Source organism: Camelus ferus, chromosome 10, assembly GCF_009834535.1.
Source record: "Camelus ferus isolate YT-003-E chromosome 10, BCGSAC_Cfer_1.0, whole genome shotgun sequence".
Taxonomy (NCBI): domain Eukaryota; kingdom Metazoa; phylum Chordata; class Mammalia; order Artiodactyla; family Camelidae; genus Camelus; species Camelus ferus.
This window is the reverse complement of record NC_045705.1, coordinates 71,430,436-71,454,343: the sequence shown is the minus strand read 5'-3', so window position 1 is coordinate 71,454,343 and position 23,908 is coordinate 71,430,436. Positions and strand designations below refer to the sequence as shown.

The window sequence follows — 23,908 nt, the reverse complement described above, 5'->3', positions numbered from 1 at the left end:
CTTACACCACATACAAAAATCAACTCAAATGGATTAAAGACTTAAACATAAGACAAGATACAATAAACCTCCTAGAGGAAAACATAGGCAAAACATTATCTGACATACATTTCAAAAATTTTCTCCTAGAAGAAATAAAAGCAAGAATAAACAAATGGGACCTAATGAAACTTACAAGCTTCTTCTGCACAGCAAAGGAAACCAGAGGTAAAACAAGAAGAAAACCTACGGAATGGGAGAAAATTTTTGCAAGTGAAACTGACAAAGGCTTGATCTCCAGAACATATAAGCAGCTCATACGACTCAATAAGAAAAAAATAAACAACCCAATCCAAAAAATGGGCAGAAGACCTAAACAGGCAATTCTCCAAGGAAGACATACAAATGATCAAAAGGCACATGAAAAAATGCTCAGTATCACTAATTATCAGAGAAATGCAAATCAAAACTACAGTGAGGTATCACCTCACACCAGTCAGAATGGCCGTCATTCAAAAATCCACAAATGACAAATGCTGGAGAGGCTGTGGAGAAAGGGGAACCCTCCTACACTGCTGGTGGGAATGCAGTTTGGTGCAGCCACTATGGAAAACAGTGTGGAGATTCCTCAAAAGACTAGGAATAGACTTACCATATGACTCAGGAATCCCACTCCTGGGCTTGTATCCAGAAGGAAATCTACTTCAGGATGACACCTGCACCCCAATGTTCATAGCAGCACTATTTACAATAGCCAAAACATGGAAACAGCCTAAATGTCCATCAACAGGTGACTGGATAAAGAAGATGTGGTATATTTATACAATGGAAGCCATAAAAACCGACAACATAATGCCATTTGCAGCAACATGGATGCTCCTGGAGAATGTCATTCTAAGTGAAGTAAGCCAGAAAGAGAAAGAAAAATACCATGTGAGATCGCTCATATGTGGAGTCTAAAAAACAGAAACAAAAACAAACAAACAAAAACAAAGCGTAAATACAGGACAGAAATAGACTCACAGACAGAGAATACAGACTTGTGGTTACCAGGGGGATGGAGGGTGGGAAGGGATAGACTGGGATTTCAAAATTGTAGAATAGATAAACCAGATTACACTGTATAGCACAGGGAAATGTACACAAAATGTTATGATAACTCACATAGAAAAAAATGTGACAATGAGTGTGTATATGTCCATGAATGACTGAAAAATTGTGCTGAACACTAGAATTTGACACAACATTGTAAAATGATTATAAATCAATAAAAAATGTTAAAAAAAAAAAGTTTGCAGCAACCAGGCTAAGGTCCAATCCAGAAAAAGCCACCTTCAGAAGGGTAGCAAAGTTTCATGGCATTTGTACTCACTCTTCTTGCCCATCCTCAGTGCAGTGGCAGTTTTGGTCTTGAACTGCCAGCCCAGTTCCATTCTCCTCTCCTACTGCAAACCAGAAGGAGCAGAGAATATCACATTTTCCAATTGCTGTGTACTCCTGCATATACACAAAGGGCTGGTGCAAGGCGCACGTCTCTGTTTTGTTCAATCTGGAACTTGAATGGTAAAAGGGGAAGTCACAGCTCATAAAAGCTGCAAGATAACTAACTACAGACCCACAGACTCCTGGGGCAAGAGATGACAGCTGGAGCCATATAATGGAACATTTAAGGTTTGTGGAAGCTGAAGAACTCTTTGGGAAATTAGGCTATCCAAAAGCAGTGGTGCCTATGCAAGAATTTAGACAGCCACACTCAGGTCCAGCAAGATTTCATCTTGGGTTGGTCCTCAGGCTCAGAGCAAGTCTACCTCAGTGCTGAGGGAGGGACAGAGACAGGCTGTGAAGACTGGAAAACCCCCTGCTATTCAAGGAAACTCAGCCCAAACACTAGCTGAACACAAGCTAAAGGAGCAGAGAGTCAGTGATCACAAACAGCAAGGAACACTCTTTGGAAAAGTTGTTTGGTAAAGTCTCAAAACAAATGGACCACGACAGCCTTCAACAACAACAACAACAATAAAAGAGAGAGACAGAGAGAGAATAAAAAGAATAGCAAACACTAGGAAAGGGGAATCTAATTTCCAGGGCTGCCATATTATAATAGTCAACTCCCCAGTTTTCAACAACAACAACAACAACAAATCACAAGGCTTACAAAGAAACAAGAAAATATGGCCCATTCAAAGGAGCAAAATAAATTTACAGAAATCATCGATGAGGAAATCCAGGCATCAACCTTGTTAGACAAAGACCTTAAAACTACTGTCTTAAGTGTGCTCAAAGACCTAGGGTGAAACATGGACAAAAGCCAAAGGAAACCAGGGAAATGCTGCACATACAAAATGAGAATATTAACAAAAAGATATAAATTATTTTAAAAAACACTAGGAATTCCAGAGCTGAAAAGTACAGTGACTGAAGTGGAAAATTCACTAGAAGGGATCAATAGCAGACTTGATCAGGCAGAAGAAAGATTGAGTGAACTCGAAGACAGGACAATTGAATTTATCTAGTTTGAAGAGCAGGGAAATAAAAAAATGAAGAAAAGTGAATAGAGCCTAAGGGACTTGCGGGACATCATCAAGCAGGTCAACACATGCATGATAAGAGTCTAAGCAGACAAAAGAAAGGGGCAAAAGTATTGTGTGAAGAGATAATGGCTGAACACCTCCAGGAGGCTCAACCAGCTCCAGGTAGGATAAACTCAGAGCTCCACCTCGACCTACATTATAGCCCTTATTACACACATACAAACATTATTTCAATAATGTGGAAAGACAAAGAAAAATATCAAAAGCACCAAGAGAAAAGAGACTTGCCACAGCCAAGGCACCCTCAGTAAAGCCATCAGCTGCTTTATCATCACAAACCTTGGAAGCCGTCAAGGTAGCGGGCAACAGGTTTGAAATGGTGAAAGGAAAAACAGCCGACCAAGAATTCTGTCTGGCAAAGCTGTCCTTCAAAACTGAGAGAAAGGCCCAGACATTTCCAGATAAAGAAAAGCTGAGGGAGTTCATCACCACTAAACCTGCTCTATAAGCAACACTAGAAGAAGCCCTTCAGGTTGAAATGAAAAGACACTAGGCAGTAAGTCAAAGCTCTACAGGAAAAGACAGATCTCTGATAAAGCTGAATATGTGGGCAAATATAAAAGCCAGTATTATTGTAGTCTTTGTTTGTAACTACTTTTTATTTGCTGTGATTTAAAAGATAAAAGCATAAAAATAACTATGAGTCTATGTTATTAGCACATAAGACATAGAGATCTAATTTGCTACAACAATAACTTAAGGAGGGTGTGGAGCTATATAGGAGTAGAGTTTTGTATGCAATTGAAGCTAAGTGCGTATCAATTCAAATCAGACTGTTATAACTTTAGGGTGATATATGTAATCCCATGATAACCACAAAGAAAAGATCTACATAATATATGCAAAAGGACAAAAGAATCAAAATTTATTGCTACAAAAAAATCAATGCAACACAAAAGAAAGCAGTAATGGAGGAAATGAGGGACAAAAAAGGTAGAAGATATACAGAAAACAAATAGCAAGATGGCAGGTCTGAGACCACCTTTATCAATAGTTACTTTAAATGTAAATGGATTTAAACTCTCCATTCAAGAGGCAGAGATGGGCAGAACTGATTAAAAAAACAAAACAAAACAAAACAGGAATCCAACTATATGCTGCCCTTAAGAGATTCACTTTAGAACTAAAGACACAAATAGGTTGAAACTGAAAGGACGGAAAAAGATATTCCACACAAATGGTAACCAAAAGACAGCTAGGGGTGGCTCCACTAATATTAGATAAAATAGACCTTAAGTTTTAAAAAGGTTATAAGAGACAAAGAAGGATCTTATTTCTTGCTTTAAAAAAATCAACAAAAATATAGCAATTGTAAAGATACGTGCACCAAGCAATATAGTCTCAAAATACACGAGGCAAACGCTGCAGACCTGAAGGAGGGGACGGGTAGTAAAACGTCTACTGGTGAGAGCTGGAGGCCTCAGAACCACGTTTCCAAGAGTGTACAGAAAAACAAGGTCAAAGGTCAATAATAGAATAGAGACCTTGAACAATACTATAAGCCAATCGGACCTAATAGACACACACAGAATACCCCACCACCGACAGCAGAACACACATTTCTCAAGTGCACATGGGATACGCTCCAGAACAAACTAATTGCTGTGCTCTAAAACAGGTTTTAGTACATTTTCAAAGATTAATATCATGCAAACTATCTTTTTCCATCCACAAAGAAATAAACCTACAAGTCGATAATAGAAGGAAAATGGTAAAATTCACAAATACGTGAAAAGTAAACAACACACTCAAACAATCAGTAAGTCAAAGGAGAAATGGGGAAATCCTTAGAAATGAGTGAACGCAAAAGCACGCCACACCAATACTTACGAGATCCAGCAAAGGCAGCACCAAGACAGCACAGCTGTAAGACCTGCATTAAGAAAGTAAAAGATCTCGAATCAGTAATCTTGCTTTACATCTTAAAGAACTAGGAAAAGAAGAGCAAACTAAGCTCAAAGCTAGCAGAAGGGAGGAAACAACAGTGGTTAGATCAGAGACAAATAAAATGGAGCACAGAAGAGCAACAAAGAGAACCAACAAAACCTAAGGTTGACTCTCTGAAGAGGTCAACAATATTGACAAACCGTTAGCTAGACGGATTAAGAAAAAAAGAAAGAAGAATCAAGTTTTAAAATCAAAATGAAAGGGACATTACTATTGATTTTATAGAAATAAGTGATTAAAGGTTTGCTATAACATGGGTGGGCTTGGAGGGTCTTATGCTAAGTGAAATAAGCCAGACAAAGAAAGACACGTACTGTGTGATGTACACGGAACCCAAAATACGACAATCTAGTGAATATAACAACAACAAAAACCAGGCTCACAGATACAGGACAGAGACTCGTGGTTGCCAGTGGGGAGAGGGAACTGGGGGAGCAAGACGGGGTAGGGGGTCCAGAGGCACAAACTATTGGGCATAAAATAAGCTACAAGGATACACTGTCCCGCACAGGGAATACAGCCAATGTTATAACACCTAAAAATGAAGTATAAATTAAAAAAATTGTGAATCGCTATGTGGTATGCTTGTAACTTGTACGACATTGCTCATCAACGGTACTTCAATTTAAAACAATGTAAAATACAGTGCTGTGTATGGTATCAAATTGTCATCATCATTACTGGCATTAGTCATGTCGTTTTATGACTATGAATGTCTAGCAAGGGCAACAGAGAACATTCAAAGCTGAAGTCACGAATGCTTAGACTCACAGAAAAATAAATAAATACAAATAATACTTTAAAAAATTATGATGAAAGGCAATAGTATGAACAGTCGCATGCCAAGAAATCTGATAAGTCAGAAGAAATGGACACAATCTTAGGAACACACAATCTAACAAAACTTACTCATGAAGAAATAGACCAACTAAATAGGCCTACAGCTCGTACGGAGATCAAATTGGGAACCAAAACTCCTCAACAGAGAAAAGCCCAGGACCAGAGGAGAATTCTTTTAAAACATTTAAAGAAGAATTAACCCAATCCTTCTCAAACTCCTCCAAAAAGAACTATAGAGGAAGGAATACTTACTAACTCATTCTATGAGGCCGTAACTGCCCTGACGTCAAAGCCAGACAAAGACACTACAAGAAAAGAAAGCTAGAGACCTTACGAATAGGGATGCAGAAATTCTCAACAAAATACTAGCAAAAACATCCAGAAGCGCGTTAAAAGGACTCTACACCATGACCAGGCGGGTTTTATTCCTGGGACGCAAGGATGTTTCACCTGCAAAAATCAACCAATCACCACACTAATAGACTGAAGAAAGAAAAAGAAAAACACATCTCAATTGATACACATACAGAATTTGCCGATACCCTTCCATGATAAAGAAGAAAAAAAAACTCAACAGACTAGGAATGGAAGGAAACTCTCTCAATACAGTCGAGGCCGTATGTGAAGGGCCCACAGCCGACAGCGCGCTCAAGGGCGAGAGGTGACAGCATCTCCTGTGAGACCAGGAATGAGACGACGATGCTCACACGAGTTCACCACTCCTATTCACCACAGGGCTAGGTCCAAGCAGGGCAATTAGGCAAGAAAAAGAAATAAAAAGGCACCTAGATTGGAAAATAAAGAAACTATCCATGGTCACAAACGACACGAGCTGATGTGCAGAAGTCGCCAAACGCGCCACCAAACACGATCCCGGCTTGCTGCGGTGTGACCGCTTCCCTCCAAAGTCCTCGCGCTGGTGCCCAAACCCCCAGGGGTGGTGGTACTAGGAGGTGGGACCTTCTGGAGGTGCTTAAGGCGTGAGATTGGAGCCCTCGAGAATGGGATTAGCGCCTTGTAAAAGCGGTTCCAGAGAGATCCTTGGCCCCTGCTGACTTGGCAACGAGTTGGTCGTCTGAAACCTGGAAGCGGGATTGCACCAGGACTGACTGTGCTGGCTGAATTTCAGCCTCCAGACTGTGAGAAATAAATTTCTGTTGTGGTACGGGTTGCACAACACTGCGAATGTGCTTAATGCCACTTAAAACGGTAAATATTACATCATGCGCATTTTACTACACACACACACACACAAATCCCCGATGGTTCCCCTGCGTTAAATGCTCCGGGAACCCCCACCTGCCAAACCCAGAGTGCACCCAGACCCCTCCCTCATCCGGCCTTGCGCACCTCACGTCCAGCGCCCCGCCTTGCCCTGCCCTGGTACCAGCACACCAGGTGTCCTCAGACCCTCCAAGGGGCCACGTTCACCCTTGCCCCAGGGCCCTGGCATCTGCTACCCCCTCTGTGGGGGGGGGGGGTCGTTCCCTAACTTGCAGAAGGCTGCCTCCCTCCTTCCTCCAGCTGGACGCTCACCCTGCCCCTCACCGAGCTGCCCTTCTCTCCATTCCTTCAGAGTTCTTATTGCTTCCCTAGATGACCAGGTGTGCTGGAAAGTCCAAAGGGGACCTATGTTCCCTTGTCCGTGTCAAGTCCCCAAGGCCCAGGGCAGCACCCCTTGGGGCTCAGCAGAATTTGCTAGAAGGAAGAAAGGAAGGAGGGAAGGAGGGTGAGAGGGAGGGAGGAAACAGGCAAGGGGAGGGGTTTGCATGAAGATCAGTTGGGGCGGTCTCAGTCTTCACACAGGGCAGGGGGCTTTCTGGTGGAGGGTCTCTGCATCCTTGCAGCCCTGGGGCAGGGTTAGGGGAGTGGGCACAGCCCTTCTCACAGTGAGGACAGCTCTGGGGCCAGGACGGCCAGGTGGAGTGTGATCCGCCCACCCCCCCCTCCACGTCTCCCGGGCATCAGCCAGGGCTGCCCAGACCCCGACCCCAGAAGTGGAGGGTCCCCCTCCCCGCAGATGCTGGTGCCCTGGGGAACAGGAGGCCCGTGTCCCTGGACAGCCTGGAGGTGGGCTCTGAGCCGGCCTAGAGTCAGCCATGCCTTGGATCCCCAGGGCCGCGCCCTGATCATCCTGGACCCTCCCTGGCGTGTGGTGCGGAGCTGGGCATACAGCCAGCACTCGATAAATGCCTGAGGCGTGATGCATCCTGGTGCTCGGGGCCCTGTTACGGTGGAAGGGGGGTGGTGGGGAGGGGTGCACTAGAAGGGGCGCCTTGGCCTCAGCGGACGACCCCGTGCAGCGCCAACCCCCCACGGACTCCCGTCAGGCCTGATGAATGGGCCTGCAGTGCCCCAGCTCCGGGCTCTGTGCAGTGGGCATCTCTATCCGCCGGTGGGATCACGTCCACCTGTGGGCTGAGTGAGGGACAGGGCGTGCTCCAGGCCAGGCCGCTTCCTGGCACGTCCGTGGGCCCCCCCGAGCCCCGGGAGGCCTGGCCGCGGCCCTCCTTCCCGGCAGCCCTGCAGCCCGCGCTTCCTCCTCCTTCTGTTCTCAGCTCTCTCAACTGTGAAGGGGTAAACTCTCTGAGCAAACAGGCTGGGCTCCCCGGGCCACATCCGGGATGTCCCAATCCCGCGACCCTGTCAGGCCCTCACCGCCAGCTCTGCCCGGGGGACGGCACTCCAGGAAGGAGGGGCGGCGTTGGACCACAGCGGCGGCTGCCCTCTCCCTCACTGTTCCGTGCATTTGTTGAGTGCCTACTGTGTGCCAGCAGTGAACAGATGGCCCCGCCTCCCCCCCCACCTGGAGAGCCCCTCTAGGTGGGCGGGCAGGATGGACAATACCCCCAAAGTGTGGAGAGATAACAGAGTCCAGGCCGGGGCGCCCAGGCTGCTCTCGTGGCAGGGGGCTCGGGGCTGCGCTGGGTGGGCACTGGGGCTGGCGGGGCCCCTCCGATGGCTGCGGGGTGAGGATGTGCCAGCCGGGAGGGCGACGGGACACAGGCTGAGAGTCAGGCCTTCGGAGGAGGCGAGAGGAAGCCAGGCCACGAGGGCTCAGGCTGAGAGGCCGAGATTCCCTGCCTCCTTTCTTCCTTCGGGGGCAGCCTGGGGTCCGAGCCGTGTGTACTCCCCACCCCCGGGAGGGACTAGGTGCCATCACATTACAGAGCACCTGCTGTTTGCTTGGAGCGAGGGCAGGGAGGCCAGGTCCAGCTGTAGCCCGAGTACACAGGAGGGCGGGGGCCCCAGGCCCCTAGTGCACCCCCCGGGCCTGTCCTGAGAGGCCCCCCAGCCCTCACCCAGCGTCCCCTCCAGCGGCGCCCTCTGCATCGGGGACAACTGGGCTGGCTACGAAAGGGAACTCTGGAGACGCCCAACACCCCAGCTTCAGGAGCCATCAGCCTTGGAAGTGACAGGGAGGCTGGGGGAGGAGGAGCCGAGGGCAGCCTGTGCGCCGGCCCTGGGGTCCCAGAAGCGGGCAGGTAGTGGGGTCTGGGCCTGAGCTGTGACGCAGGGCCCAGGCCTGCAGGGACCCGGGCCGGGAGGCGCGGGCCAGCACGGTGCAGGCACACCTGCTGTGAGGACACCAGGAGCCAGAGGGGAGAGCAGAGCCGCGGGCCCTCAGCCGGGCTGGGCGCGACGCCGGCAAAACACAGCTAAAGCTTTCACCACAGGTTTCCCTTTGCCCCAGAAATTTCACTTTTGTGGACTTTTCTTCAGGGAGACCAAGGCTGGTGGGGGCGGGGCTCTCAGCTGTTAATCACACAGCCCTGGAACCCACTCTCCTCTGCGGGCCGGTCAGAGCCCGGCAGCCCGCGCGTCCCCGCGCGGGTCACGCCGCCGACAGCGCTCAGGCACACCAGGTGTGGGGGGAGGACGCCCAGGAGCTGGCAGAGCCGGAGAAGGAGCGTGCTCGCACGGGGAGAGGGGCGTGCAGCTGCGGTGCTGCAGGAAGGGCGCTGGGGGACGAGCCACCGACGAGGGGAACGGTCACCATGTGACCCCGAAACCCTACCACCCCAGCTGTGGGGCTGGGCCTCCATGACCCGACCTGGGGCAGGCCCTGGGGTTCAGAGACCCCGGCCCCGCAGGCGCCCCCCCGTCAGCACACCTGGGAGCCCGGGGGGACATCGCTGTGCACACACAGTCCCCACACAATCTGTGTGGCCAGGGTGTCCGTCCCCAGAGCCTTGGTTTCCCCTTGAGCTTGAAGTTGGTGACACAGGCGCCCAGAGACCTGCAAGGGCACTGCTGGCATGGCCAGAGCTCCGGGACCCCCGCAAGCCTGTGGACTGGCACCTGCCCTCCACAGAAGGCAGCCACACCCCTAGCTGAGCCGGCGCCCCCACTAGCCAGACACAGCAGGGACCTGCAGCCCCTCCCAACCCCTCAGGGACCGAGGCTGCCTCCCCTCCAATCCCTCCTCACAGCCTCAGCCAGGCTCCCTGCAGGGGCTGACGCGGGGGCTGAGTGTGAGCCACGGGGCCACGGCGAGGGGCACCCCGGCGGCCCGAGGCGGCCCCGCTTGGCGGTGGCTTTGCCTGCGCCACCCTCCCGGCCCCGGGACACCAGCCTACCCACCCTCTCCCTCTGCTTCTCAGAGGCTGCTGGGGGCGGGGGTCCGGGTTTCTGGAGCTCAGAGCCACAAACCCTTCCTCCTCTGGGCGCTTTCATGCCACGGCCCCTCCCCAAGAGCAAACACACGTGGCTGACGTGGGGAGAGGACTGCACCCTGCGTGGCCCAGGAGCCGGGCGCAGGGCCAAGGCTTCCTGCTACATAAGCCCCAGCACCCTCAGGGGAGCGAGCGCCGGGCCCCACTCCCGCCTCGCCGCCCGCCCACCGCCGTGCCAGCCCCTAGGATGGGCGCCCTGAGTGGGTGCCAAGCACCAGTGTGGGCCCTCGTGGCCCTGCTCTTGGTGCAGAAGGCAGGTAAGGTGCAAGCCCCTCACTCCACCTCTGCAGTGGGGGTGGCCTCCACAGACCACCCACCTGGGTTTCTCCTGCCCATGATGGACGTGGGCCCCCCTTGGGGACATCCCGGACACCCAGCCCCTGGGTGCTCAGCCTGTGCTGAGGTCCCCTGGGGCAACCAAGGGTCTTGGCCTCGGTTGGGACGGGGCAGGCACTGGGTGAGGAGCCTGGGCTGGGGGTCTCTCTGGTCCCCGAGAGGAAGCCACAGCAGAGTGGGCAGGGACAGCACAGTCGCCTGACCAGCCGGGGGCTGCACCTTCTGCTCTCGGCCCTCTGAGGCCGGCCTGGGGTAACAGCCATCAGGGCGGCTCTGAAATGCCTCCTTGGAGTAAGGCTGGAATGGGGCAGACAGCGACGGGCCCCGCCCAGGAGCAGGGACCATCTGAAAACACTCTGTTCCTGGGGCCACACCTGCCCCGCGGCCTTTCTCACCCGCCTACCTCGCCTGCCGTCCCACTGGCCCGCGGCACCCCGCGGCCCGGGGAAGCACCTTGAGCCCTAACGCTTACTGTCAACACGCAAGGTGCTGTCCCTGGGCTGCCGCCCACACCCGGGGAGCTGGCCTGGAGCCCGGGCCTTCAGAGGCCACCCTCCCATCCTGGCCCCACAGTCCGCTCCTGCAGGCCCTCCAGGCGCCTCACCCGAGCTGAGTTCTGGGCAGGTGGGCGCCAGCCTGAGGCTCCCTTTACCTGTGAAAGTGAGGGGGTGAAGGGGGAGGGCTGTCTCCCAAAACCCCTGCCCCAGGCCCCCTTTCCCGGGGGAGTGAGCAGGGCTGGTGGGGGCTTTCCCCAGCAGCTCCTGGCTGGGGGGCCCCTGCACTGAGGCAGTCCCCGTGGAAGCAGGGCCCTTCGGGAGAGGAGACCCTGCCCGCCTGAAACCCCGTGGTTTCTCGACCGTGGGGTGGGGCCAGCAGCTGCGGGGCAGCTGTGCTTCTGGGAGCTGCAGGCGAGCAGGGCCCTGGGGAGGGGAGACAAAAGCGGCTGGCCCCGTGGTTTCCAAGTGTCGGCGTCCCGGCTGGAAAAGTCGAAGAGAGCAGAGCCCGGTGTGACCGCTACAGAGATGGGCGCAGCGCCCATCGCCGGCCCCACCAGGGACACGGGCACCTCTGGGGCTTCACCTCCCGCTCCCTACGAAGCACGGGCTTGGGCCGAGCGCGGAGATAAGCCCCCACTGCAGACGTGAGGAAAGAATTCTGAGACCATGTGAACGGAGGCACCCCAGGCTTAGCCTGGTGGAGAGGGGCCTGGAGAGGGGCTCAGGCCTGTCCACTGAGGCAGCAGGACACTGGAGAGGTGCGCCTGGTGGATGAGGCCCTGCCAGGAGGTGGGGGGGCACACAGGTGGCCTCTGGGGACCGTGCCAGCATGAGGGCCTCCAGGCCTCCCGCGTGCCTTGGAGGGTGGTTCTAGGCGGAGCTGCTTTGTCTTGGGTTTCTGCTAAGTCACTCTGGGGATCCTCCCCAACTGTGTGTGTCTTTGTCCCCAACAAAGTGAGCCTTTGTCCTTTTCCGAGGGCTGTGTGGGAAGGGGCCGAACATTCTCCCTGGGGTGGCCTGGGTCAATGAGACCAACAGCGTTTCCCAATTTCAGTCCCCTGCTCTGAGCCACAGTGAGATGGGGTGTAGATGGGGAGGGTGGGGTCAGCTCCCCGCGGGACCTGACATCCCGACAGCAGGGTCCACGTGGCTGCCATCCTGCGGGCCACGGACACCCCTCAGCCACTGAGGGAGGGGTGGCCAACGTCTGGCTGCTCACGGCCTCCCACTCCCTTTTCCCGCAGAGACCCAGCGCAGCCCAGAGCAGAGCGCAGACAGAGCCGAGCCTGCCGCGTACAGCCCTCGGGTGCACGGGGGTATGGCCCAGGCTGGGGGAGGAAGGGCCCTGGGAGCCGAGCAGGGGCGGGGGGCAGACCCCTTCGCATGTCAGCTACACAGGGACCCCCCCTGGATCCCACGGGAGGGGACAGTGGACGGGGCCAAAGAACACAAAGGCACAGAGCGAAGAGGCTCAAATGCTCACATGCGCTCACGCACGTGAACACACACACACTTGTGCTTGTGTTCGCCCATCACTCTCTCTCGCATGTGCGCACTCACACATTCAGGAACACACTCATACAGGGCCCCAGTCACACGTATGCACACACACACACACAATCAGGGTAACACGGACCTGGGAAGGGCTGTGTCAAGGGGGGACAGGAAGGGCCCCGGAGGGGACAGTGTTAGCCCTGGGGCTCCCTGGGCAGGGCCAGGGCTGGCCTGCAGCTCCCTGCGGCACCAGGGTGGCCAGTGAGGACAGGGGTCCCGGGAAGGGGTGTCCCGGCTGGTCCCTGCCTGGCCACGTCCCTGGTGTGACCGGGCCCTCACTCCGCAGCCCAGCGCGTGACCTTCCTCGTACCCGTCTCCGTCTTCCCCACCATGAGCTGTAAGTGGACGCCAGGGCAGGGGTGCTCACAGCCCGGGGGGGGTAAAGCTGGCAATGGGGTGGGGCAGCCAGCAGCTGGACAGCTCTGAGCATGGCTGGGAGCCTTCTCGGTGGGTAGCTCTCCTGGTGGCCGACCCCAGGTGCTGTGGCAGGGGGCAGGGCCGTTGGGGTCTCGGGAAGAATTAGGAACAGGGGGAGTGAGGAGGGGCGCAGGGGCTCCCCGCTCCCACCCCGGGGGGCCTCGTCCCAGGGAAGGCTGCCCTCTCCTGACCCTGCGCTCCCCGCAGCCCTGAATGCGGCGCACGGCGGGCGGGTGTGCAGCACCTGGGGCGACTCCCACTACAAGACCTTCGACGGCCACCTCTTCCGCTTCCCCGGCCTGTGCAACTACGTCTTCTCCGCGCACTGCGGGGCCGCCTACGAGGACTTCAACATCCAGCTCCGCCGCGGCCTCGTGGACTCCAGGCCCATCATCACTCACATCGTCCTCAGGATGCAGGGGCTGGTGCTGGAGATCGCCAACGGCTCTGTCCTCATCGACGGGCGGCGGTGAGCCCAGCCCCGGGGCGCAGAGGGGCCTGGGCTCCAGGTGGCTCGGGGCGGGGCGGGGCGGGCGCTAGACCTGAGGGAGGACCGGAACTCTCTGCCCCAGGGAGGAGCTGCCCTACAGCCGCCCCGGCCTCCTGGTGGAGGGGAGTCACGCAGACGTGAAGATCAGCGTCCGGCTGGGGCTGACCTTCCTGTGGAACGGAGAAGACAGCGCCCTGGTGAGGGTGCCGCCCATGCCTTCCCCTCCCGGTTGGGGGAGCTCCGCAGGGGCGGGGTCGGAGGGGGCTGGGGGCCCTGCCAGGCCGGCAGAGGCTGGAGCTGCCCCTCCCCTGCCCCCAGCTGGAGCTGGACCCCAAGTATGCCAACAAGACATGTGGCCTGTGCGGGGACTTCAACGGGCTCCCAACCGTCGGCGAGTTCCACACCCACAGTGAGTGCGCCGCACACAGCAGTCTGCCCTGGGCCAGAGTGGCCCAGGAGGCCGGGGGGTGCAGGCTGGGGGCCTCGTGCTGGGCAGTGGACAGGGGACAAGTAGGGGGGTGGCAATACTCAATCCAGCGATGCCCTGGGGGATGTTTCGGGGGCCCTGTGCACGGGCAGGGAGCCCCTCGGTGCCCCCTGCATGGAGTGCCTCCTCTCTGCAGACACTAGGCTGACCCCGCTACAGTTTGGGAACCTGCAGAAGCTGGATGGGCCCACGGAGCAGTGCCAGGACCCCCTGCCCTCCCCGGCGGACAACTGCACTGATGAAGTGAGTGCCTCTTCAGGGGCCCTGCCTGCCTGAAGCCCCTGCAAGCTCAGGCCAACCCCCACACAGTCCCACCAAGAGTGGGGCACTCAGCAAGCCTGGGGCAGAAGCCTTCCCGATGAGCGGGGAGAATCCCACCTTTAGAAGTGGACTTGAACTCCAGGATCCCCGAAACCACCAGAACCCACAAGCTTAAACGAGGACGTGGAGCCGGTCGGGGCGGGGGCTGAAGGGCACTGGCTGAGCCCGGAGGACACCTCTGCCTCCCCCTCCTCCGAGCTGCCTCCAAGGGCGAGGTCTGCTCCTTTTCTGGGTGCTCACACAATGGGCAGGTGTGTCCTGGAGCCCTGGCGGGGTGTGGGGAGTCCAGGGCTGTGGTCACTCCTCAGAGCCAAGCAGAGCTCTGAACCCAGCAGTGGTGAGTTCACGGTGGTTGAGGAGAAGGATGGGTGGACGGCTGGCTGGCTGGCTGGCTGGAGGGACGGGTGGATGGATATATGGATGGACAGAGGGATGGAAGGGTAGGTGGTGGATAGATGGATGGATGAGTCGGTGGATGGATGGAAGGACGGAACCTCAAGGAGATGAGGGGGCTTCCTGGCCTGGGTAAAGCCTGCAGGGCTGGGGTCCCCACAACATCCTGCACGGAGGGCAGAGGGTGCCCAGCCTCTGTCTCCCCAGGAGGGCCTCTGCCGCAGGACCCTGCTGGGCCCGGCTTTCGCTCAGTGCAACAGGCTGCTGGATGTCGAGCTGTACGTGGCCGCCTGCACCCAGGACCTGTGCCGCTGCCCTGCCTGCCCCTGCGCCACCTTCGCCGAGTACTCCCGCCAGTGCGCCCATGCCGGGGGGCAGCCGCAGAACTGGCGGGGCCCCGACCTCTGCCGTGAGTGTCCCCCCGCACTGGGGGCCAGCCCCGGGCCCTGCACCCACACTGGGTCTCTGGGGAGAGCGTGAGGGAGGTGACCCTGTGCAGGACACCTGGCTTCTGGCTGCGGGTCCAGGACAGGTGGAGCCACCCTGGGAGCGAGAGGATGGGCAGTGGGGCAGAGGGGAGTGTGCGAGGCTGCCGCCTTGGAGGGCCCAGAGAGGCATCTGGCCTGGGCACCGCCAGCTTGCCCACCCCAGGACCCAGGTGGGTGCAGGGGGGCTGTCCCTGCAAACACTGGGCCCCGTGCTCTCCTCACCGCCCGCCTCACCCAGAAGACTGCTAGATGGGACGAGAGGCGCTCTTTCTGGGGACCCCCGGCGACACGTGGAATGCAGCAGCAGAGGTGGGCCCGCCACCCACGTGGCTTCCTGGGGCTAAGCGCTGCCTCCTCCCTGCAGCCCAGACGTGCCCCCGGAACATGCAGCACCACGAATGCGGCTCGCCCTGCGTGGACACCTGCTCCAACCCGGGGCACTCCCAGCATTGCGAGGACCACTGCGTCGATGGCTGCTTCTGCCCCCCAGGCAGGTCCTCCGGGCTCTCGGGGACTGTCCACAACCCGGGCTCTTGCCCTCATCCCTGAGGCTGCCTCTGTCACTGTCTTTCCACCTCCCCACCCCAACCTCAGCTGACTGGCTCGCGTCCCCTCCACCGCTCCCCAGGCACCGTGCTGGATGATGTCACCCACACAGGCTGCCTGCCCCTGCAGCAGTGCCCCTGCACCCACAGCGGCCACACCTATGCCCCGGGGGACTCCTACACCACCAGCTGCAGCTCCTGGTAGCTCCCCTGCCGGCCCTGCCTGAAGGGTGGGGATGCCCGGGGTGGGGTTTGCCCCCTCACCACGACCCTCTGTCCCGGCCTCCCCTACCCAGCACCTGCTCCGGGGGACTATGGAAGTGCCAGGCCCTCCCGTGCCCGGGCACCTGCTCCGTCCAGGGCGGGTCGCACATCTCCACCTACGACGAGAAACTCTACGACATGCACGGGGACTGCAGCTACGTCCTGACCAAGGTGAGCCCCTCCAGGGACCCTGCGTCCTTGGCCCAGGGAGGGCCCCAGCATGGCCATCAGAGCCGTGAAGCCCCTGGGGTCCATTCCGAGAGGGAGGAGGCCCCAGGGCTCACATTCACGGGGGACCGAGGGACTCTCAGGCCCCGAGACGGCTGCCCAGAGGCGACCGCAGGTACCAGCGCCAGCCCACCCTGCCTGCCCACATACGGCCCTCCCTGCCTGGGTTGGGGGCTGGCCGACCCCAGCACATAGGAGGGCTCTGCCTTGTTCAGAAATGTGCGGACAACACCCTCACGGTGCTGGCTGAGCTGCGGAAATGTGGCCTGACCGACAATGAGAACTGCCTCAAAACGGTGACACTGAGCATGCACGGAGGGGACACGGTGAGCGTCCCAGGCTGGGAGGGCGGAGGGGGAGGAGACAGGCCCCAGGGGCAGCAGCCATCCCTGGGGTGGGGGAGGCTGGCCCCTGCCCAGTGCTCCCTCAGTGGGCCGACAGGCTCTTCCCCACGCTGACCGCAGCCCCACCTCCTCCCACTAGGCCATCCGGATCCAGGCCAACGGTGCTGTGTTCATGAACTCCATCTACACCCAGCTGCCTGTGTCAGCGGGTACGTGGCTCCTGCCGCTTGGGGCCAGCCGGGTCCCTCGCTAGTTCCTTGCTAGCTCAGAAGGTGCCAGAACATCCATTCCCAGGGCGGGTTTCTCACCTGCAAGGTGGGGGTGTCAGGGGCCTCCCCTGGGGCTCTGTGGGGACCCTGTATGGAGCATGCTCGGTGCCCAGCCTCTCGGGGGCGTCAGGGGTCGTGGCCCCAGGTGCACATGCGAGCTTCCACATGGCTCCCAGGCCCTGGAGGGGTGGCAGGGGTCCACCGGGTGCCCTTCAGCAGTGGCCATCCCAGGAGCCCGCGGCTCAGGCCAGGTGGTCAGCATGGCCGGGCTCTGACTGCGCCCTCCCCCACCCCACCCGTAGCCAACGTTACCATCTTCAGACCCTCGTCCTTCTTCATCCTGGTGCAGACGGGCCTCGGGCTGCAGGCGCAGGTGCAGCTGGTGCCCCTCATGCAGGTGTTCCTCAGGCTGGACCCCTCCTACCATGGCCAGATGTGCGGTGAGGCTCAGTGGAGGGTGTGGGAGGGGCAGTGGGGGTGGGGCAGGGGGATGGGCAATCGGGCAGGAGAAGGGGACCCCCTGCCCCACACCAGTCGCCACGGAGGGGGCAGTGGGCTGGGAGGATGGAGAGCAGGCTGCCCTCGCTCAGCGGGCTTCGCAGGGCGGTCCCTCCCCATGCCCCAAGGCTCAGCTGCCAGCACTTCAGCAACCGGTCCTGAGACGGGGCTCGTCCACCTCGCGGTGGTGCCTGCAGGACCTGCGGGGCCGGGGCACTCAGGCTGGGCTGGGTGGGCCACTGATGCCCACCCCCCACCTCCTGCCCCCAGGCCTGTGTGGGAACTTCAACCAGAACCAGGCGGACGACTTCTGGACCATCAGCGGTGTGGTGGAGGGCACGGCCGCCGCCTTCGCCAATGCCTGGAAGACCCAGGCCACCTGCCCGAACGTCAAGAACAGCTTTGAGGACCCCTGCTCCCTCAGCGTGGAGAACGGTACCCTGCCCTGGGGGCCCTTGGGTCTCCCTGGGGCCAGGCCTGGGGGTTGCCCTTCTGTGCAGGAAGACACACATCTCACCCAGGCTCTGCGCAGCTGGGGCCGGGGCTGAGCAGGAAGGGCGCAGGGGGCCCAAAAGGCTGTGAGCCCGTCTCGAGGAAGGCGTCCTGCTGCCGGCCAGCCCCAAGCTCCAGTTCAGTTTCCCGGGCGGAGGGACCCCCGCAGACCTGTGTGGGCCAAGCAGAGGCTGGGTGGGTGGGCAGGCGCAGAGGTGGACGTGTGGGAAGGAAGCCAGTGATCCTGAGCTGTGCCCGGTGACAGTCGCCCCCCACCCCCCGCAGAGAACTATGCCCAGCACTGGTGCTCCCTGCTGACCAGCCCTGCCGGGGCCTTCTCACCCTGCCACGCCATCGTCAACCCTGCGCCCTTCCATTCGGTGAGAGCCCTGGCCCGCCCCCAGAGTGGGGTGGGGTGCCGGGGGCAGCACCTGCCCCTGGAGCTGCCCCCAGGCCCCCCTTAGGCTCCTGCTCTCAGGCACCGCCCACACCTCCGTGGCCAGTGGGTCCCACTCTAGGCCTGCTCTGGGGTCTTCACATGGTCCCCTGCTGCTGTGTTCCTTGTCTGGATGACCTGTAACGAAGGACCACAGACTGGGGCTGAAAGCTGGAGCCATCTACCCTGCCCCCCACCCCAGTCCTGGAGACGAGATTTAAAATCAAGGTCCTGGCAGGATGTCCTAGAGGATCCTTCCTGTCTCTCCAGCTTCTGGGGCCGCGAGGCTGCCTCTCGCCAGCCTCTGCCGTGTCTTCACGTGGCCTCCGGGTTTGCCTGGGTCCCAATTCTTTCTCACAGGGACACCAGGCCCACCCTAGTGACCCCCTCTTGACTTTGTCACCCCTGCAAATGCCCCATTTCCAGCAGGGCCACCGCCACAGGCCCCAGGGTCACGATGCGGACACATCTTTTGGGGCAACGGAACGTCACCCGCTGCAGTTGCCTCACAGGTCACTTTTCTGGAGCCAGAGCCCTAAAGTGCACCCGACCCCAGCCCCCAGGGGCTGGGTCCACAGGTGGAGACGCAGGCACACCTCAGCCCATTTTGAGGGTGACACACCCTCCTGTCGGCCCCTCCCCACCCTGGCCACGCCCCACATGCAGCACAGCTCGTGACGGGCCTAGGATTCAAGCTGGACCCTGTCCTGGTCCTGCGGAGACCCCTCTCCTTGGCCCCATCCTCAGCCCCTCCCGACCCCTCAGAGCAGTGTGTCCCTCCTGTGGCCTCATGCCAAGCTCGGGGCTGCCCTACGGGAGGCCCCGCCCGCCTGTTTGCTGGCCCAGGCCAGGGCACCCAGAAGGATGGACGGGGAGAGAAAGGCCGCTGGGAGGCTGGGCTCCCTGACGTCCCGACCCCCTGACATCCTCCCAGAACTGCATGTTCGACACGTGCAACTGTGAGAAGAGTGAGGACTGCATGTGCGCCGCCCTGTCCTCCTACGTGCGGGCCTGCGCCGCCAAGGGCGTGCTGCTGAGCGGCTGGCGGGACGGCGTGTGCAGTGAGTGTGCCCTGAGTGTGCCCAGGTGGGGGCGGGGGTTCTGGAGACCCCGGGGCAGCACCTCACCTCTGTGTCTGTCCTCAGTGAGAAACTTGTGCGTCCCCTTCTTGTCCAAACAAGAACCATGTGCTCTTATGACCTGGGTTCCAGAGGGGAATCGAGTCCTGGGCCACTCCAGCCCCAGCTCGGACGTGGTAAGGCGAGGCCGATGGGCTGCCCGGCCACTGACTTGCGTGTTGCCCGCCTGCCCCTAGCCAGGTACGCGAGCAACTGCCCCAAGTCCCAGAACTACTCCTACGTGGTGGAGAGCTGCCAGCCCACCTGCCGCTCCCTGAGCCAGGTCGACGTCACCTGCGATGTGGCCTTCGTGCCTGTGGACGGCTGCACCTGCCCCTCGGGCACCTTCCTGGACGACGCTGGTGCCTGTGTGCCTGCCAAGGACTGTCCCTGCTACTCCCGCGGCTCCGTGGTGGCTCCCGGGGAGGTCCTCCATGACAACGGTGTGGCGTGGTAAGGGCCCCTCCCCATGCCACCTCCTCCCCGACATCATGTCCCCCACCCCGCCGGCTCCACACTCAAACATCTCCGTCTGGGGCCCATGGGTGGGGCATAGTGTGTGCCCACGGGGTGAGCCGCACTCACTCTGGGCCTGGGCTGGGCGCACCCCTGCCCTGGCCTCCCCCATCTCCTCCCACTCCCCATCCCCGCCCTCCCCTGTGACAAGGCCCAGGGACCAAGCATGGCGGAGATTGGAGTGGGGTCTGTGGGGCAGTGGGCAGCTGCCCAGCCCTGTCATCTCTCTCCCCTCATAGCTTGTGCACCGGTGGCAAGCTGAGCTGCCTGGGATATGAGGAGCAGAGCACAGGTACGCCTCCCCCTTGGCCTCCCAGAGCGACAGAAGGGCGGGGCTTCCGCGGGTGGCCGGCGCCTCCCACCGAGCCCTCCCTCCGCAGGGTGTGCAGCCCCCATGGTGTTCCTGGACTGCCGCAACGCCTCTGCCGGCTCGCCTGGGGCCGAGTGTCTCCACAGCTGTCACTCACTGGACGTGGACTGTGTGAGTCGGAGGGGAGGGCATTGGTGCCGTGCTGCTCCCAAGCCTAGGCGTCCGCCAGCCCAGAGTGGGCAGCGGCCCCTCCCCTCGGGGTCCCTGAGCAGCAGCGGGAGGGACCGAGCCACTGACGGGCGCCCACCTGTCCACAGTTCAGCTCTCACTGCGTGTCTGGCTGCGTCTGCCCCCCGGGGCTGGTGTCGGACGGGAGTGGGGGCTGCGTGGCCCAGGAGGACTGCCCCTGCCTGCACAACGAGGTCGTCTACAAGCCTGGGGAGACCATCCGCGTCGACTGCAACACCTGGTGGGTGGGGGCTGCAGAAGGGAGGGCGTGGGCAGAGGCCACTGGGCGGCAGCCCCAGCTGGTCTGGGCAGCGCGCCGTGCCTGCGGCTGGGGCTGGGCAGGAGCTGGGACCTTGACCGCCCCAGGCGGTCGGTTCGTCCTTGGGAAGGTGCTCCCAGAGGGGCTTCAAGATGCCAGGGCCGGTCAAAGTGGCCGCCAGGACCAGACTCTGCCCGCCAGGACCAGCGGGCGCCAAGGGCTGGGGCAGCCTGGAGCCAGGACCACAAGTAGGGAGTGGGGTGCCAGACCCCGAGCGCTGAGCTTGCAGCCTCATTTACGCCCTTGAGAAGGGGGAGGGGCATCGCCTATGACCCCACTTTATAGAAGAGGAGCTGGGTTCCCGTCCTTGTCATGGGCATGACAGGGTTCAGCTGTAGCTGCCCGGTGGGTGGGTTCCCTTCCCGGCCCGCTGAGCGGGGCATCGCCTCCCCTCGCCTCACAGCACGTGCAGAAGCCGCAGGTGGGAGTGCACCCGCCAGCCCTGCCTGGGTACCTGCGTGGCCTACGGGGACGGCCACTTTATCACCTTCGACGGCGAGCGCTACAGCTTCCAAGGCAGCTGCGAGTACTCGCTGGCCCAGGTACGGCCCCTCGCCCACCCCGCCGCTGGGCGCATACTCTTTGGGGCCGCGACCCACGCCCCCACCTCCTCTCCCGTCCCAGGACTACTGTGGGGGCGATGGCACGGCCAACGGGACCTTCCGCATCATCACTGAGAACGTCCCCTGTGGGACCACAGGTGTCACCTGCTCCAAGGCCATCAAGCTGTTCCTGGAGGTGAGGGGGCCTGGGAGCCTCTTCCTCCCTCTGCAGCCGAGGGCCCCACCCTATTGGACCCCCAGCGCAGGGTCCTCCAGCTGCATCCGTGTCTTGGGGCCACTGTAACAGAGGACCACAGCTTGGGACTTAAAACTGGAGAAATTCATTCTCTTCCAGCCCTGGAGACCAGAGGTCTGAAATCAGTGTCACTGGACTGAAGGCAAAATGTCACAGGGCCAGGTTCCTTCCAGAGGCTCCGGGGGGGGAGGGGTCCTTCCTGCCTCGTCCAGCCTCTGGGGGCTCCAGGCGGGAGCTCCAGGGCTGTGGCCGCGTCACCCCCGTCTCTGCTCCGTCTTCACACGGCCCCCTCCTCGGTGAACTCTCTTCTCTGACAGGGACACCTGTCATGGGATCTGGGCCCTAAATTCAGGGTGCTCTCTCCTCGAGATCCTTCACTTAATCACATGTGCAAAGACCCTTTTTCCAAATCAGGGCACATTCAGGGATTCCGGGGTTAGAGCGTGGACATGTCTTTTGGGGAGAACACCGCTCAGCCCACCACACCTGGGGATGCCCACTTCAGCATTCACAGCACAGAGAGCAGAGCTGCTGGCTGGGGGCTGTTGCCCCCTCCCCGAAGGCAGCATGGGGTGGGGGCGGGCTGCGGCAGGGCCGCGGGGCCGACGTCCCCCTCTGCTTGCCTGTGGCCCCCGACCTCCCGCACTGCCTCTGCGGCTCCCAGCCCCTCACCTCAAGTCTGTGGGCGCTGTCAGGAGCCCAGCTCGTTCCTAACGCTAGCCCGTGCCTTTGGCCCCTGAGCACCCTGGGGCCCCCATCCTGGGCATGGGGTGGGGGAAGGGGCGCTGGCCACTCAGCTCCCTGCAGCTGCTGCCTCCCCCGCGCCCCTCTGCAGAACTATGAGCTGATCCTCCACGAGGGCACCTACAAGGTGCTGCAGCGGGCGCCAGGTGGGCACCAGCCCTTCAAGATCCGTTACATGGGCCTCTACCTGGCCATCGAGACCCGCAGCGGCATGATCCTGTCCTGGGACCGGAAGACCAGCGTGTTCATCAGGCTGAACCAGGATTACAAGGTGGGGGGCGGACAGAGCTCTCACCCCTAGACCTGGCCTTCGGGGACCCCCTGGCAGCTGAGTGTCTGCTGAGGGCTGGGGGAGGCCATGCACAGGGCAGGTCCCCAAAGGGGTGTGTGAAGACCAGACCTACCCGTGGGCGCGAAGCACTCTTGGCTCCCTGGTCTCTGCACTCAGCCGCTCCACGCCAGCTGGGCTGAGGTCTCCAGGGGAGCAGGTGCCTGTGCCTCTGGCGGCCACCCACCTGCCGGCATACCTTCCTGTCCACCTGCCCCCTGCCTGTCCCCCCGCTGACCTGTCTCCCTTCCTGTCCACCTGCCCACCTGCCTTCCTGCCCATTGCAGGACTGCCTGTGCACCTCATCTTCCTGAAAGTTCACTGGGGGAACCAGGTACCCTGCAGTCACCCCTTCTGGGCCAGGCTCTGTGCTGCTCCCTCAGGCCACCTGTATAGCCCCAGCCCCCCATGCCCCCATCTCTGCGTCCACAGGGGAGGGTCTGCGGGCTGTGCGGGAACTTTGATGACAACGCCCTCAACGACCTCACCACGCGGAGCCAGTCCGTGGTGGGCGACGTGCTGGAGTTTGGCAACAGCTGGAAATTCTCCCCGTCCTGCCCGGACGCCCAGGACCCCGAGGACCCCTGCACGGCCAACCCGCACCGCAAGTCCTGGGCCCAGAAGCAGTGCAGCATCATCAGTGGGGACGCCTTCAGCGCCTGCCGTTCTCAGGTGAAGCAGGAGGGGGAGGGGCCTGGCTGGGGAATGGTGGGGGCTGCCCCCTCCTCTCCTGGCAGGACCTGGGTTTGGCCCTGTCTTGACCCTAACCATTGCACATGATCAGCACCTCCCTCTAGGCGGGCGCCCATATCCCCAGTCCTGCAGAGAGCCCCCCCACTGCTTTCCCTGACCACACTCAGCTTTATCCCCCAGAAACGGGCTGTGAGCCACACAGTGTCACCAGTGTCACCTCCTCGCCTCCCCTCTTCCCACCTCCCCGATCTACCAGCCCCCAGCACTAATGGAAACCTCAGGGGGCCCTCCAGCCCAGCCGGGCCTCATGGGAGCAGAAGACGGTGATGTCCTTGGACACTCTTCCCCAAAGCCCTTCCTGTTACCTAACAAGGGCTGCAGTGCCCACCTGTGAGCAGGGTCTCGTGACCTGGGACCCGCATAGGGATGAGGCGGGCGGCTTGGCAGGAAGTCTGCAGCTGACGCTGGTGGGTCGTGTGAGGCCCCGGGTGTCCTGCCCTTTGGCTCAGAAAGTCCTTTGTGAACCTGACATAGTGGTCCCCTCCCCAGATGGTGTCATCCACGGTGGCAAACTCAAGACATGGGTCCCCTGGGCTCTGTCGCCTGGGAGGGACGGGGCGTCCCCTCACCCTGAGGAGACAGCACCTCATTTGTCAGGACAGAGTCACAACAGGGTCACGGGGAGGGCTGGCTTGCAGTTGCATGAGGTGTCAAACGGGTGAGGGACCAGTGGCAGGTGCCCAGGTGGGCACGTCTCCAGTG

The 23,908-nt window shown here is 59.6% G+C and overlaps 1 protein-coding gene across 1 annotated transcript in view; it reads left to right on the top strand.

The window, feature by feature from the left end:
- The first annotated feature begins 10,136 nt into the window (after positions 1–10,136).
- Positions 10,137–23,908, top strand: part of MUC5B (mucin 5B, oligomeric mucus/gel-forming) — a 30,866-nt gene continuing 17,094 nt past the window's right edge. The window contains exons 1-25 of the mRNA XM_032490261.1: positions 10,137–10,290; positions 12,111–12,182; positions 12,707–12,757; positions 13,045–13,306; positions 13,410–13,524; positions 13,646–13,736; positions 13,951–14,057; positions 14,736–14,937; positions 15,381–15,506; positions 15,645–15,762; positions 15,858–15,996; positions 16,269–16,379; positions 16,537–16,606; positions 16,969–17,106; positions 17,435–17,599; positions 17,942–18,036; positions 19,027–19,153; positions 19,408–19,663; positions 19,966–20,018; positions 20,107–20,207; positions 20,354–20,505; positions 20,987–21,125; positions 21,208–21,321; positions 22,217–22,396; positions 22,886–23,125. Coding sequence (XP_032346152.1) covers positions 10,221–10,290; positions 12,111–12,182; positions 12,707–12,757; positions 13,045–13,306; positions 13,410–13,524; positions 13,646–13,736; positions 13,951–14,057; positions 14,736–14,937; positions 15,381–15,506; positions 15,645–15,762; positions 15,858–15,996; positions 16,269–16,379; positions 16,537–16,606; positions 16,969–17,106; positions 17,435–17,599; positions 17,942–18,036; positions 19,027–19,153; positions 19,408–19,663; positions 19,966–20,018; positions 20,107–20,207; positions 20,354–20,505; positions 20,987–21,125; positions 21,208–21,321; positions 22,217–22,396; positions 22,886–23,125 — 3,294 coding nt within the window. The 5' untranslated portion in view covers positions 10,137–10,220. The remainder of the gene's footprint in view (positions 10,291–12,110; positions 12,183–12,706; positions 12,758–13,044; positions 13,307–13,409; positions 13,525–13,645; positions 13,737–13,950; positions 14,058–14,735; positions 14,938–15,380; positions 15,507–15,644; positions 15,763–15,857; positions 15,997–16,268; positions 16,380–16,536; positions 16,607–16,968; positions 17,107–17,434; positions 17,600–17,941; positions 18,037–19,026; positions 19,154–19,407; positions 19,664–19,965; positions 20,019–20,106; positions 20,208–20,353; positions 20,506–20,986; positions 21,126–21,207; positions 21,322–22,216; positions 22,397–22,885; positions 23,126–23,908) is intronic.